The sequence below is a fragment of the Nycticebus coucang genome, chromosome 15 (assembly GCF_027406575.1).
Source record: "Nycticebus coucang isolate mNycCou1 chromosome 15, mNycCou1.pri, whole genome shotgun sequence".
Classification (NCBI taxonomy): Eukaryota; Metazoa; Chordata; class Mammalia; order Primates; family Lorisidae; genus Nycticebus; species Nycticebus coucang.
Genome location: NC_069794.1, coordinates 68905978 through 68922825, shown reverse-complemented (window position 1 = coordinate 68922825; position 16848 = coordinate 68905978). Strand labels below are relative to the sequence as shown.

At 39.9% G+C, this 16848-nt stretch overlaps 1 protein-coding gene across 2 annotated transcripts in view; it reads left to right on the top strand.

Moving 5' to 3' along the window:
* PARP4 (poly(ADP-ribose) polymerase family member 4) overlaps nt 1–15434 on the top strand; it is a 103202-nt gene extending 87768 nt beyond the window's left edge. Inside the window, exons 31-34 of one of the 2 annotated variants that reach the window (XM_053564068.1) lie at nt 2163–3278; nt 5869–5968; nt 11487–11619; nt 15054–15434. In XM_053564068.1, the coding sequence (XP_053420043.1) occupies nt 2163–3278; nt 5869–5968; nt 11487–11619; nt 15054–15249 (1545 nt within the window). In that variant the 3' untranslated portion in view covers nt 15250–15434. The remainder of the gene's footprint in view (nt 1–2162; nt 3279–5868; nt 5969–11486; nt 11620–15053) is intronic. The other variant, XM_053564069.1, reaches the window with a different exon arrangement.
* Nucleotides 15435–16848: the final 1414 nt, after the last annotated feature.

Sequence of the window (16848 nt, the reverse complement as noted above, 5' to 3'; positions counted from 1 at the left end):
ATCCTCAAAGAAGGGTGGCGCCTGTGGCTCAAAGGGATAGGGCGCCAGTCCCATATGCTGGAGGTGGTGGGTTCAAACCCAGCCTCGGCCAAAAACCACAAAAAAAAAAAAAAAAAATCCTCAAAGAAAACAGGAAAAACACTGGAAGATATCGGTCTGGGGAAAGACTTCATGAAGAAGACTGCCATGGCGATTGCAACAACAAAAATAAACAAATGGTACTTAATTAAACTGAAAAGCTTCTGTACAGCTAAGGAGACAACAACCAAAGCAAATCGACAACCTACGCAATGGGAAAGAATATTTGCATATTTTGAATCAGACAAAAGCTTGATAACTAGGGATCTATAGAGAACTCAAATTAATCCACATGAAAAAAGACAACAATCCCACACATCAATGGGCAAGAGACATGAATAGAACCTTCTCTAAAGAAGACAGACAAATGGCTAGCAAAAATATGAAAAAATGCTCATTGTCCCTAATTATTAGAGAAATGCAAATCAAAACTAACCTGAGATACCATCTAACCCCAGCAAGAATGGCCCATGTCACAAAAATCTCAAAATAGATGCTGGTGTGGATGTGGAGAGAAGGGAATACTTTTACACTGCTGGTGGGACTGCAAACTAGTACAACCTTTTTGGAAGGGAGTATGGAGAACCCTCAAAGAACTCAAGCTAGACCTCCCTTTTGATCCTGCAATCCCATTACTGGGGGTCTACCCAGAAGAAAAAAAATCCTTTTATCATAAAAACACTTGCATTAGACTGTTTATTGCAGCTCAATTTACAATTGCCAAAATGTGGAAACAGCCTAAATGCCCACCAGTCCAGGAATGGATTAACAAGCTGTGGTGTATGTAAACCATGGAATACTATTCAGCCATTAAAAAAATGTAGACTTTACAGCCTTTGTATTAACCTGGATGGAAGTGGAACACATTATTCTTAGTGAAGCATCACAAGAATGGAGAAGCATGAATTCTGTGTACTCAATTTTTATATGAGGACAATTAATGACATGGTGGGGGTAGGGGTAGGGGAGAGCAGAGAAAGAGGGAGAGGAGTGGGGTCTTGGTGTGTGCCACGTCTTTTGGGGGCAAGACATGATTGTAAGAGGGACTTTACCTAACAAATGCAATCAGTGTAACCTGGTTTCTTGTACTGTCAACGAATCCCCAACAATTAAAAAAAATACGTATAGAACTTAAAAAAATAAAAAAAGTGATCCTGAGCAAGAGTGACACACCATCAGTATATAAAAAAAGAAAAATAGAAAAATTAACCAGTTGTGGTTGCTTGTGCCAGTAGTCCCAGCTACTCAGGAGGCTGAGACAGGAGGATTACTTGAGCCCAGGAGTTTAAGATTGCTGTGAGATATGATGATGCAACTACTCTGTAGCCAGGCAACAGAGTGAGACCCTATTAAAAAAAATTTTTTTAACGAAATAATTTACTGTTTTTAAATGTTATTTTGACGTAATGTGTTTTCTTATGTGTTCTACAGTACTAATTATTAAAAGATATACCTGAAATTTTCTTTTTTAAAATGTACATGGTTAACGATTTTCAAAATATCCTAAGGACTTTCATGATACTTTTTAAGGAACACTCTTTACATTTAGATTCAAATAATAGTAGTTACATTACATTCCTCATTCCCTTTTATTTTACATATTTTCATATTCTGGGGAAAGAATATATTCATTCATTTACATTATAGCTTTTGAAAAGTTTTTTTCAATTTTCTCATTTTCTTAATATTGCTGAAAAGCAACATAAAAGATTGGTATAATTTAAATTGCTAGCTTAGGGCTTATTTACATATTATGATACTGCTCATTGTAAAATCTTGGGCATCTCACTTCTGTAGTCCTCAGTTTCCTCGTGTGTTTAAAATTCCATGATTCTAGGAACAAACAAAAAAAACATCTTTCAGTGTATTGATTCTGGTATTTTCTCCAGGTCTCTGCTTCCTTATCTATAAAAGAGGGCTTTGTACTTAAATGATATCGAATATCTGTAGTGTCCTGTTCAAGTCCATGCCTGTGTTGATTGATCCTGATTCTGGGATGAGCTGTGCTACTAGGAAAAATATTTGCCTCATTGTTCCTTTTATTATGTTTCCTCCTTACATTAATAATTTTCTCTTCTGCACAGTTTCTTTCAGCATCCTCTGAATGGAAGGAAGAATTATGTGTCCGCACAATTCAAAGTCCATCTAAAAGAAAACGTAAAATACTGTCTATGCGCAAAGTTTCTGAAGATTTTGAAAGAGTTAGCTTGGATCGGCAACTAGCAGGACAAGCCTTTCCGCTCAGTTTACAGTGCGAAGTTGTGGGACAGCCGGCCAGTTTGAGGCCTTTTTCGTTTGCAGGCCTTCATTGTCAAAAAGCGCCTATTCCCAACTCTACCTTTGCCACCGAGGCCCCTGTCCCCCTTCCTGGCCTGGCTGCCCCGCCTCCTGGCCTGGCTTCTCCGCCCCCTAGCCTGGCTGCCCCACCTCTTAGCCTGGCTGCCCCACCTTCTAGCCTGGCTGTCCCGCCCCCTGACCTGGCTGCCCCGCCTCCTGGCCAAGCTGGCCTGGCTGCCCCACCTCTTTGCCCTGCTGCCCCAGTGTGGTGTTCTGCTTCCCTGCTCGCTCCTACCTTATCTATTACAATCTCTCATGATTCTCTTCCTTCCTTCAAGCAATCTGAGCCACCTCAGTATATGGAAACTGAGGGTTGCCTTCCTGCTGACTTGAACCGTATGGCGTTTGCTTCTCCCACGTGGTCCCAGAGCCCTTCCTTCAAGCCCCTCTCTGGTATTGCTTTGTCTGGTGACTTGTTTGGCTCCCAACCTCCCAAGGTCTGCCAGAGCAGTCCTTTTGTTGGTGCTCCCATCCAACTGGACTCTTCCCATCAGCCACATAGTTTTTTCTCTCGTTCTAGAGCTCCTGCTCCCACCAAGGGTTTTGGTTCTTATCATCTCTCTGCTTCATCTGCTATTCATTTTCAAAATTCCCAGCCAGTCAGTTTACCCAAGCTCATGCATAGTAGGCCAGGGCCTTTGCCACCAAATATTTATGCTGGAACTACATACTGGGATTCTCTCCAAGAAAATCCTGGGTTTGGCTCTAGCGCTGGAAGTTGTTTTCAAACACAACCTAATGCCCTATCAGTGTCATTTCCAAGTACCAAAGACCTTGTACTAGGAGATATGGAAGATCAGGTCAGCAAACAAAGTTGGGGGAATGCTGTGCCTTGGACTGAAGTTTTTGGTCTACAAACTGAGGTATTTGTCATATTTTTCCTAAGCTCTGTGGTTACTTAGCTTCATTGTTTAGGACAGTGTAACTCAAAGTAGCTAGTCATGGAACTGTTCATTACTGTCCTGCAGAAGCAGTGTGATTGACATGGTGGTGCAGCCCCTTACCTTATTTGCTGCAAAACAAAACAGTCAGCAGAAGGAAATAGTATGCATGCTGATGATTGGTGTTTATCCATTAACTGCTGGACCAGAGCCTCATGCTAGTAAATGTTAATGTTCCTTAGTTGAAAACTGGCATCACTGAATAGGTTATGGAAGAAGACCTTAATTTCCCAGATTCTAGAGGTGATGAATTGCAATTTATATAAACTTCCCATTGTAAAGAACAAGTGCTATAAGTATATTCTAAATATTTTCATATAAAGTTGGGACTGTAGATATTATTCAACCTGTAATGTGTTAGAGCTTATCATTCTACTTGTTAAACCAATAAACACCCTTTAATTTAGGTCCTGCATTGGTACTAAGACCTCAAATTTGTAATTAATTTATTTTGATGTAAGTTAGTTTCTGAATGTCGCATAAGATCAAGTGTGGGCCAGCCTGTAACAAGGGCTTAGACCTGTAATTCCAGAACTTTGGGAGGCCAAGGTGGGAGGATTGCCTGAGGCCAAAAGTTCAAGACCAGCTTGGGACACATAGCAAGACCGCATTTCTGCAAAAACTAAAAACAGTTAGTTGGGATTGGTGGCATGCACCTGTAGTCCTAGCCTCTGAGGAGGCTGAGGCAGGAGAACTGTCTTTGAGTCCAGGAATTTAAGATTGTAATGAGCTATGATCACATCACTGCACTCCAGCCTGGGTGACAGAGCAAGATCCTGGCTGCAAAACAAGAAAAAAACAATGTGAGTCCCAGCCCTACCACTTTGTGATTTGGGGCAAGTCAGATAACCTGAGTCTTAGTTTCTTCATCCACATACTGAGGATAATGATGATGTCTACCTCATAGAGTATTCTGAGGTTTAAACAGGATAGTAACAGCTGCCCAGCTTACCTGAGTGAGGCAATGTACATGAAGGAGTATACTGCGGACTGGCAAGAGTGTGGACCCTGCAACTACTCCTGCTTGTTAGCTGTGTGACTTTAGCTTAACCTTTGTGTGCCTCAGCGTCCTCATCTGCAATGTGGGTATAATCATAGCACCTCCACAAGAAGTAGATAAGAAAGATAAAAGAGGTGGCGGTGCCTGTGGCTCAAAGGAGTAGGACCCCGGCCCCATATACTGGAGGTGGTGGGTTCAAGCCCAGCCCTGGCCAAAAACTGCAAAAAAAAATTAAAAAAAAAAGAAAAACATGAAGGCTAAAATGTCTTTAAAAAAAGAAAGATAAAAGAAAAGCACCTGGTACCAATTCTATAGGGGTTGGTGAATATTAATTACCACTGCCGTCATTATTCACATTATTGCTATGGATCTTTTAACCTGTGTCTGGGACTGCACCCTCCTTTTTGCTCCCTGTGTTAGTTCCCCATGGCCTGAGGTCTGTCTCTGGCAAGGTCAGGAGCCCCACACTCAGCTGACACATGGGTCCGTACACGTGGACCACACACATGGGTCCACACACGTGGGCACAGAAAAGGTAGTTTAAAAATTGTCATCCTGTTATGTCAGACTATATAAGGGTAGGGTTTGTACTGAATAGAAGACATCATGCTGGAGCTTTCCTACACAACTCAAGGCCCGTGGTTAACAATATCATGTACTTAAAAATTGCTAAGAGGTAGATCTTGTGTTAACTGCTTTTTCCACAAGAGTAAGCAAAACAGGTGCCAGGCAAGGTGGCTCAACTTGTGTAATCCTAGCACATGGGGAAGCTTAGGCAGGTGGATTGCCTGAGCTCACAGGTTTGAGACCATCCTGAGCTCACAGGTCTGAGACCAGCCTGAACAAGAATGAGACCATGTCTCTAAAAAAATAGCCAGTGTTATGGTGGGTGCCTGTAGTCCCAGCTACTGGGACTAGCCAGCCAATTGCTCAGGAGGCTGAGGCAAGAGATCGTGCCCAAGAGTTTGATGTTGGTGTGAGCTGTGACACCAGGGCACTCTACTGAGGGCAACAAATGAGACTCTGTCTCAAAAAAAAAAGAACAAACAAAACAAAATGAAAGAAACTTTTGGAAGTGATAAGTTTATGCCATCAATATTAATATTGATCATGGTTTGATAGTGTCATGGGAGTATACTTATCTCCAAACCCACTAGTTGTATATAGAGTTTTTTGTATGTCAGTTATATCCCATAAAGTAATTCTTTAGAAAAAAGGAATCATGCTAGTTAAAAGTTTGAGAAACATTGGTATAATGCAACTGCTAGAAGAAAAAAATGTGCCATTTTTAAAAGTCTGTACACATGAACCTCTTTCCAGATGCTACCAGGTACTTGGTGACTATGGTATTTATGAAATTTCAGACAATACTGTGTCACTGGTCTGTGAAGAACTTTGATTTTACAATAATAATTTTTTTAATGTCTTAATTTACTGAATTAAAAAATAGAAACATTTTATTCATTACATAACTTCCAATAATGTGACAAATTTGTTTTCTTAATTCCATAGGGTGGCTTCTGGAAACTCACACCAGAACTAGGATTTATATTAAATCTTAATATAGATGCTTTACAGAGCTTTCTTGAAGAGAAAGGCATTCAATCTCTAGGTAAGTCACTATCTTTCCATTCATTAAGTCACTATTTTTATTCATTCATGCTCCTGATTGTTATAAATTCTTGTGTAAACTAGTATGTTAATATAATAATTATGAAAATTACATATGAGTTGAATTCTACTTGTGAACCATCAATGGGCATAGGAGACTGGTTTTGTCATATTTTTACTACTTATGGTCTGAGCAAAGTTATTAGCATAAGTAGCGCTAATTGCTGTTTTATTTTATTTTTATTTATTTATTTATTTATTTTTGAGACAGAGCCTCAAGCTGTCACCCTGGGTAGAGTGCTGTGGCATCATAGCTCACAGCAACCTCCAACTCCTGGGCTTAAGAGATTCTCTTGCCTCAGCCTCCCAAGTAGCTGGGACTACAGGTACCCACCACAACAACTAGCCATTTTTTGGTTGTAGTTGTCCTTGTTGTTTGGCAGGCCCAGGCTGAATTAAAACCTGCCAGCTCTGGTGTATGTGGCTGGCGCTTTAGCCACTTGAGCTATAGGCGCTGAGCCAGCCAATTGTTGTTAAAAAAAAAAAAATCTCAGTAGCTTAGCACAGTCAGAGATTATTTCCTTGCCCATATTACATTCAAATATTAGTCTAGAAACCTTGTCTCCTGGCTCGGTGCCCATAGCACAGTGGTTACAGCACCAGCCACATACACCGAAGTTGGCAGGTTTGAACCCAGCTCGGGACAGCTAACCAACGATGACAATTGCAACAAAAAATAGCTGGGTGTTGTGGCAGGCACCTGTAGTCCCAGCTACTTGAGAGGCTGGGGCAAGAGAATCGCTTGAGCCCAAGAGTTTGAAGTTGTTGTGAGCTGTGATGCTATGGCACTTTACCGAGGGCGACACAGTGAGACTCTGTCTCAAAAAAGAAAAAAGAAACCTTGGCTCCTTCCATAGTGCAGCTTCACCACCATTAACATGTGGCTGGAAATGTTCCAACTCTTTACCTTGCCAGGAGTTGCAAGGGTGTTTGCCTCATAAAAATTACCTAAACTGTATGTTGGTTTTGTTTTTCTATATCTGTATTTTGTCTTATAGTAAAAGGTCAAAAAGAAATAAGAACTACCAACCAATAAATCTCATGCATTTGGAAATTAATACATGAGTCAAAAAATCATAATGGAGGTGGGGTATGGTGGCTCACCCCTGTAATCCCAGCACTTTGGGAGGATGAGGCAGGAGGATTGCTTGAGGTCAGGAATTTAAGACCTGCCTAAGCAAGTGAGACCTCATCTCTACAAAATAGAAAACTTTAGCTGGGTGTGTAAGGTGATGGTGCCACTGAACCACCAACTTTGCCACCATGCCCAGCTAAGTTTTTAATTTTTTGTAGAGATAGGGTCTTACTATGTTGCCCAAGTAGGTCTCAAACTCCCAGACTCAAGCAGTCCTCCTGCTTCAGCCTTCCAAAATGCTGGGATTACAAGCATGAGCCACCACAATGAGCCACACAAATAAATTTATAACTAGATGAATTTGTAGAAAAATATAGTAATTTACAAAATACAACTCAAGAAGCAAAAAGCCCAGGCTTGGCGCCTATAGCACAGTGGTTACAGCACCGGCCACATACACTGAGGCTGGCGGGTTCGAACCTTGCCCGGGCCAGCTAAACAACAATGACAACTGCAACAAAAAAATAGCCGGGCATTGTGGTAGGTGCCTGTAGTCGCAGCTACTTGGGAGGCCAAGGCAAGAGAATCGCTGAAGCCCAAGATTTGGAGGTTGTTGTGAGCTGTGACTCCACAACATTCTACCAAGGGCAACATAAGTGAGACTCTGTCTCGAAGAAGTAAAAAGCCCAGATAATTCTATAGCCAATTAAGAAACTGACTTAGAAATTTAAGATCTTCCCCCAAAGGAAACACTAGGCCAAGATTGTTTTACCCCCATGTTCTAGTAAACATTCAAAGAATAGATAATTCTAATCTAATACAAAATATCACAAAATATAGGGAAAAAAGAATACAGCTCATTTGACTAGCATAATTTGATAACAAAACTTCGAAAGATTATAATAGCAACAAAATGAATAAAATAGTTAGGAATAAATTTAGCAGAAGAAAGACATTACACTGAAAACCACAAAACATTTTTGGAAGAAATTAAGGAAGATCTATCTATATAGGGCCGAGTGCAGTGGCTCATGCCTGTTATCCTAGCACTCTGGGAGGCTGAGGTGAGTGGATTGCCTGAGCTCATGAGTTTAAGACCAGCCTGAGCAAGAGCAAGACCTTGTCTCAAAAAAATAGCTGGGTGTTGTGGTAGGCACCTGTAGTCCCAGCTAATTGGGAGGTTAAGGCAAGAGAATCGCTTGAGCCCAAGAGTTGAGGTTGCTGTAAGCTGTGATGCCGTGGCACTCTACTGAGGGCAACAAAGTGAGACTCTGTCTTAAAAGAAAAAAAAGAAAAGAAAAAAGGAAGATCTATATAAATGTAAAGTATCTCATGTTCATGGATTGGAAAACTATAGCACTTTCCAAACTGAACTACACATTCAATTCAGTCCTTATTAAAACCCCAGATTACCTATTTGCAGAAATTGATTAGTTGATCCTAAAATTCATTAGGAAATGCAGAGACCCAGAATGGCCAAACCAATCTTAAAAAAAAAAAAAAACTAAGAGGACTCACACTTTCCCAATTTCAAAACTTATAGCAAAGCTGAAGTAGTCAAGACAGTGTGGTAATAGCATAAGCCTCGTAAATTGGCCAAATAGAATTAAGAGCCCCAAAATAAACCTTTATGTTTATGGTCAATTGATTTTTGATGAGGGTGTGATGACAATTCAGTGGGTGAAAGAACAGTCTTTTTAAACAAAGGGTGTTGAGAAAACTGGATATCCATTGGATATCCATATCCAAAAGAATGAAGTTGGATCCTTTTTTTTTTTTTTGAACAGAGTCTCACTTTGTCACCCTCAGTAGAGGGTGATATGGTGTCACAGCTCACAGCAACCTCCAACTCTTGGGCTTAAACGATTCTCTTGTCTCAGCCTCCCAAGTAGCTGGGACTACAGGCACCCACCACAATGATGGCTATTTTTTTTTTTTTTTTGAGACAAGGTCTCACTCTGGCTCTTGCTTAGTCTGGTCTTGAACTCAATGAGCTCAGGCAGTCCACCTGCCTTGGCCTTCCAGAGTGCTAGGATTACAGGCTTGAGCCAACGCGCCGGCCTTGAATCCCTTTTTTATAAATGTTAGAGTGAAAAGTATAAAGCTCTTAGAAGAAAGCAGAAGTATATCTTCATGACCTTTGATTAGAGAATACTTTATTAGATCAGGCATGGTGGTTCATACCTGTAATCCTAGCACACTGGGAGGCCAAGGTAGGAGGATCATTTGAGCTCCGGAGTTGGAGACCAGTCTGAGTAAAATAGTGAGACCCGCATCTCTATGACAAATAGCAAAATTAGCCAGGCATTGTGGTGGACACATGTAGTCCCAGCTACTCAGAGGCTGAGGCACGAGCATCGCTTAAACCCAGGAGTTTGAGGTTGTTGCAAGCTATGATGATGACATGGTACTCTAGCCAGGGACAACAGAGTGAGATTGTGTCTTTAAAAAAACACAAAACAAAACCATCACCCAGAAAAGGAGACAGTAGAGTCTTTAGTATTGTAAGGTGTTCTCTCAGTTACTTTGTTCTGAATGACAGAGTGCCAGTGGAGGAAGGTGCACAGCCCGAAGAGCCTTAATAAGTGCTGGATTTGGATGCTTAGAGAACTTATCTGATGGAAATCCTAAAAAGGAATATAAAAGAAATTTAATATAGTTTTATTAAGTATTCCTAGAAATACGAATTGAAAATTGCAAACACTGAATATTCTTTTTTTTTTATTGTTGGGGATTCATTGAGGGTAGAAGAAACACACTGAATATTCTTTTTTTTTTTTTTTTGTAGAGACAGAGTCTCACTTTATGGCCCTTGGTAGAGTGCCGTGGCATCACACAGCTCACAGCAACCTCCAACTCCTGGGCTTAAGCGATTCTCTTGCCTCAGCCTCCCGAGTAGCTGGGACTACAGGCGCCTGCCACAATGCCCAGCTATTTTTTGGTTGCAGTTCAGCCGGGGCCGGGTTTGAACCCGCCACCCTCGGTATATGGGGCCAGCGCCTTACTGACTGAGCCATAGGCGCCGCCCACACACTGAATATTCTTTAACAAGCCTTTTGAAGACAACTTTGAAAAACAATTCATCATGGAAATATAAATCCTCAAATCATAATAGTGTTTTTCTTTGAAAACTTGGGGGTGGAGAGTACATTGGTGCACCAAGGAGAGGGGTTTCTCTTGTTTCTTTGAAGAAAAACAGGGACTTTGAAGCAGACTTAGGAAAGTGTTTAGAGTGAGACACTGGACAGAAGATGGGGTATTCCTCATACTGTTATCTTTTCTGTATAATTTAAAATATCTTTTAACCAAAAACCACAGCATTAAGTGCCTACATGGGTTTGGATGCTATAATGATACAAACAGTGCTGTCTATCAAGCATCTTCCATGGAAATAAAGATGATTTACATGGGAAACCATCAGATGCCTTATGGCTCTAATGGTTATAAACATAGATGTGGAAATTTAGAATAATTAGTTTCATAAAATTTGTGAATTTGTATATAATACTAATTTGTATATAAAATGATTTCAAAGATGACTTATATTTTTTGAAATAAAAATAGGTTAATTCCTGAACTCAATATATATATAAACATTCTCTTTTATTTTGATATTTTAGAACATAGTAAAGTATCTTGATTTGGATATCTGCAGGTACTAATAACTATAAATAATCTGATACACTGGTACAGTCAGTCATATCTGTTATTTACCTGTTATAAATTTAGGTTTACTCTTCTGGGCCTTCCAATTTCCAAAAAAATTAGATTTTTTTTTTTTTTTGGCAGTTTTTGGCCGGGGCTGGGTTTGAACCCACCACCTCTGGCATATGGGGAAATTGGAATTTCTTTCTTTCTTTTTTTTTTTTTGAGACAGTCTCAAGCTATCACCCTGGGTAGAGTGCTGTGGCGTCATAGCTCACAGCAACCTCCACCTCGGGCTCAAGCGATCCTCTTGCTTCAGTTTTTCTATTTTTAGTAGACACAGGGTCTCGCTTTTGCTCAGGCTGGTCTTGAACTCGTGAGCTCAAGCAATCCACCCACCTCAGCCTCCCAGAATGCTAGGATTACAGGTGTGAGCCACTGCAACTGGCTTGGAAATTTTTTCATCATATTGCATAACCTCTGGTTATTAAAGACGGCAATGGAAGGATGCTCTGGATAGAGTCTAGTTTCCTAAAATTATCAGGATCCTGTAAAAAATGTTCCATTTTTTTTATTTAAATAGCAGGCTAATTAAGGATCTTGAAGAGTATCACAGAGTTTCGTGATTTACTAATATAGTATGGTTAAATAGTAGTATAATTCTTTAATGGAGATTTTATAAACAGGCACAGTGTGAGATCCAAAGTTTCCAAAAGACAAAGGAGCTTTTTCTCTTTAGGTATAAAAGGAAGAGAACGTCTCCTGGACCTAATTGCCACATTGCTAGTACTACAGTTTCTTCGCACCAGGTTGGAACAAGAGGGAATAGTCTTCAAATCACTGATGAAATTGGATGACACTTCTATTTCCAGGTAGCTTTATCTATAATATTAAGCATCTCATATATATTCTCAGCCATTTCATAAATCTTACAAGCAGTTACAGGGAACTATCTTTATAGGTATTTATTTCTTTTTAAGTATATACCAACAGAATTTGTTCTTAGGTAACAACTTGCCCACAACATCTGTGGTAAAAAAGGCTGATGTGATATTTTTGCCTCAGGCTGCACAGGAAAAATGGGGGTTAGAGGGTTTAACTGTGTCTTTTCTGGATCTTGATTTGTACTCTAAGAGAGTGTGTTGATCCTGTGTGCTTTTGGAAGATACACTATATAATTGTTGCCACAAGGCCTGGTCCCAATAATGGCAAGGCCTGGGAAAAGAATACAAATGGAAACCCACAGACTAAAGGTCTAAGTATTTATTTATTTTTATTTATTTGTTTATTTATTTTGAGACAGAGTCTTCTGTCACCCTGGGTTGAGTACCATGGCATCATCATAGCTCACAGCAACCTCAAGCTCTTGGGCTTAAGAGTTCCTCTTACCTCAGCCTCCCAAGTATCTGGGACTACAACACCCAGCTAGTTTTTCTAATTTTAGTAAAGATGGGGTCTCACTCTTGCTCAGGCTGGTCTCGAATTCCTGAGTTAAGACAATCCACCTGCTTCAGCCTCCCAGAGTGCTAGGATTACACGTGTGAGCCACTACACCAACCCAGGTTGAAGTATTTAAAAGTTGTAAGTCAAACTAACAAGCTATGAAATAAAATACATCCTAATCTCCTACCTTGACAAACACAAATGCATAACCATATGGAAGGCCAGGTTCAACGGCAGCCTTTGGCTGACCCCCGGTACCACGAGAGGCCTCGAGTGCACACATGTGAGTACACCTCACTCATCCAACATCTATGCGCCATAGCAGTGGCCACCCCTTGGCCATCCTACAGCCCTAGTGATAATGGCAGTGCAGTTCAAATTCAGGAGGACCCTGGGAATGGGCTCAGGGCTATCTGATCAAGGAATGCTGGAGTTCAGCAGTCTAAAAAGGAGGATATGGGTTCTGGGTAGGTACATTCTCTTGTCTCTAGAGACTCCTGACCCCATAGTGAAGGGCATGACCAGAGGGGGATCCCTCTAACATATATACACAGACACACATATACATACATATGTAATTTGCTTATATTATTTTAAAGGAAGATAAGGGGAAAAGTAATAAAACTAGTATTATAAAAATATTATCTATGGCTGGCTTAGTGCCTGAGGCACAACGGTTACTGTGCTGGCCACATGCACTGAGGCTGGTGGGTTTGAACCCAGCTCAGGCCAGCTAAACAACAATGACAACTATAACAACAACAAAAAATAGTCAGACGTTGTGGTGGGTGCCTATAGTCCCAGCTACATGGGAAGATGAGGCAAGAGAATCACTTAAGCCCAAGAGTTTGAGGTTGCTGTGAGCTGTGATGCCACAACACTCTACTGAGGGTGATACAGTGAGACTCTGCCTTAAAAATATATATATGTATAATATATATATATTTTTTAATCTATGGGGGAGGGGAAGGATGTGGTAGGACAAGGATGAAAGCTAAGTTTCTTCTAATTTACTTTGTTTTGCAGTTTTTTTCCTGTTTATTAAATTTTTTCCCTAAATATGTTTCAAGATGTATATAACATTAATGCCGTAGCACATTACATCAGGATGTTTAAGCAGGATTTTCCCCCTCACAGGATGGCCAACCAAAAAGCCTTATTGGACTAAAAAAGAAGGCCAGCTGAATTAGTGGAAATACTTATAGTTTTGTTTTCAGTATTTAGTAACTATAAGTAGACTAATAATTATTGGGAAATATTGCTCTTCTAACCACTGTGGATGTGCCCACTATGTCATATGTTCCTGTTATCACTATGTTCAGCTGACATCTCCTGAGTACCTACTCTGTGCCAGGAACTGCTGAGCATGTTAAATTTGTGAGTTTTATTAATCCCCACAACAACTTCCTAGGACTTCATTTCATTATTGACATTGAGGAAACAGAGAATGAAACTGGTGTGGAATGAAAGCCACACAGCATTGCCCAGCCAGCTCTCAGCTGCCATACCATGCTGATGGCCCTTTCCCAGTTCAGAGGGAAACAATCGGGAACAGGGTGGCATTTTCTTTCTTTCTTTTTTTTTGAGACAGAGTCTGACTATGCTGCTCTCCATAGAGTGCTGTGGTGTCACAGCTCACAGCAACCTCAAATTCTTGGGCTTAAGCCATTCTCTTGCCTCAGCCTCCCAAGTAGCTGGGACTACAGGCGCCTGGCACAACGCCCATCTATTTTTTTTGTTGCAGTTGTCGTTGTTTAGCAGGCTCAGGCTGGGTTTGAACCCACCTGCTTCTGTGTATGTGGCTGGTGCCATAACCACTGAGCTACGGGCACCAAGCCAAGGGCCACATTTTCAAAAGATTATGGTCCCCCCCAATCAAATTTTCTTTAAAACTTTGGTGTATGTTGCAACTTGTTCAATAACAAGTTCTAGCAGATGACAGAACACACGAGGAGGTGGCTAATTATTAGAGCTTTAACGTAAAAACCTTAGACTTTTTTAAGAGTCTGAATAGACTTGAATATTTGACAGTCTCAAATATTCTCTTTTTCTTTTCTTTTTTTTTTTTTTATGTCACCCTTGGTAGAGTGCCGTAGCGTCACAGCTCACAGCAACCTCCAACTCTTGGGCTTAAGCGATTCTCCTGCCTCAGCCTCCCAAGTAGCTAGGACTACAGGCACCTGCCACACGCCTGGCTATTTCTTTGTTGCAGTTGTCATTGTTGATTTTAGCTGGCCCGGGCTGGGTTTGAACCCACCAGCCCCAGTGTATGTGGTCAACGCCCTTCCCACTGAGTTACGAATGCCACCTCAAATATTCTTTTGTGTCCATATCATTTTGTGGACACAAACTTGACATTTATATGTTATGCACATTTTACTAGTAAGTTGTTTCTGGCTTATGTTACAGAATATAGGCCAATTTCACAGGGGACATCCAGGTAATCTGCAAGTCCCCAGTCAAGTTGAGAAATCCTGGTACAGAGACACAGAAGCCTAATTTGTAAAATAGTACTCAGGTTTATGGTTGAGTAATGGATAGGATTTAGATCCAGAGAATGGAAAGGGGACAGCAATAAACAAATATGAACTTGGAAGCAGCCTGAGTTGTCCTGGAGGCAGTATATGAAGCTCTGGCAAGTGATGGGCACAGTATACTTGGCAGTGCAGAGAGTAAGCTCAAAGCACCACATCAGACTGGTAGAAGAATGTTCCTAAAATGTCACGGAGAATTGCTTTCATTAAATATCTTAATTTTTGATGGAATCATTTTGTCCAATATAATGTGATGAATTTAGTACTTTAGTACCTTTCACGTGTACTTATATTCTGAAATTAATGGAAACTTTTTTTTTTTAACCTAGGAATAGTCCCTGGGATTTTGAGGCAATAAAGAAAGCAAATGAATGGGTAAGAAGAACCGAGGGACAGTATCCATCTATCTGCCCACGGCTTGAATTGGGTAAAGACTGGGACTCTGCCACTAAGAAACTGCTGGGACTTCAGCCCCTAAACACTGCTTCTCCTCTTTACAGAGTCCTTCATTACAGTCAAGGATGAATCAAATGAAATTAAATTTTCAACTTTTTTCATGCTTCCGTGTGGAAGATAATGAAGCGTATTAAATATCATGAAATTGAATTATGATTTTATTTAGTGTAGCAATCATCCTTTTAAAATAAGAAGCAGCAGAATGGATCGTTTTAACCAGCCAACAAACAATAATAAAATGAAAATAAAATGTGGTATATTATATTCATTGATTTTTCACATGGTGAACCATTCTTGAATTTTAGGAATAAATCCTACTTGGTTGTGGTGTATAAGTGTATAATGATTTTAATGTGCTGCTGAATTCTATTTCTAGTATTTTGTTGAGAATTTTTGCATCTGTACTCATCAGGGATAGTTGGCCTGTGCCTTTCATTTCCTGTGGTGTCTTTGTCTTACTTTGGTATCAGGATAATACCAGCCTCGTAGAATGAGTTTTGAAGTGTTCCCTTCCTTTACAATTTTTTTAAAGAATTTGAGGAATATTGGTGTTAATTCTTCTTTAAATGTTTTGTAGGATTCTCCTGTGAAGCCATCTAGTCCTGAGTTTTTCTTTATTGGAACACTTTTGATTACTGCTTCAATCTCTTTAACAATTATTAGTCAGATTTTTTATTTGCCACGGCATTATAGTTCACAGCAACCTCAAACTCTTGAGCTGAAGCGATTCTCTTGGCTCAGCCTCCTGAGTAGCTGAGACTACAGGCGCCTGCCACAACACCTGGCTATTTTTAGAGGCAGGGTCTTGCTCTTGCTCAGGTTGGTCTTAAACCTGTGAGCTCCAGCAATCCACTGGCCTTGGCCGCCCGCAGTACTAGGATTACAGTTGTGAGCCACCAAGCCTGGCAGGTTTTTTATTTCTTGCTTTACTTAATGACTCAGTCTTCATATATTGTATGCCTGTAGATATTTATCCATTTCTTCCGTAATTTATACGCAATTCATTGGCACATAATTGTTCATAGTATTCTATCACACTACATTTCTGTGTCATCAGTTTTAATGTACTCTCATTTCTAATATTAGTTTTTTGAGTTTCCTCTTTTTTTCTTGTTAAAGAAAAATCAAGCTAAAGATTTATCAATTGTATTGATGTCTTTTAAAAAATTAATGAGTAGTTTCATTTTTTCTGTTGTTTTTCTGCTCTACGATTTCATTTATCTCTGCTCTAATCTTTATTATTTCATTCCTTTTGTTAATTTAGTTCTCCTTTTCCTAAATCCTTGAGGTATAAAACTAGATTGTTGAACTTCAAGATTATTATTTCTAATATGTTTACCTGGATAAACTTCCCTCTTTATACTACTTTTCCTGGGTCCCACAAGATCTGTTACATGTTTTCATTTTAATTTGTCTCCAGAAGTTTTCCAATGTCACTTATGGTTTCTTCTGTTACCCCTAAGTTATATAAGAATGTGTTATTTAATTTTTACAGATTAGTGGTTTTTCCAGTTTTTCTTCTGTTGTTGATTTCCAGTTTCATTACATTGTAGTTAGGAAAAATACTTAATTATATTGTTTCAATATTCTTAAATTTGTCAAGACATATTTTGTGGCCTAAAAAGTGGTCTGTCATAAAGTATGTTTCATGAATGCTTGAGAAGAATG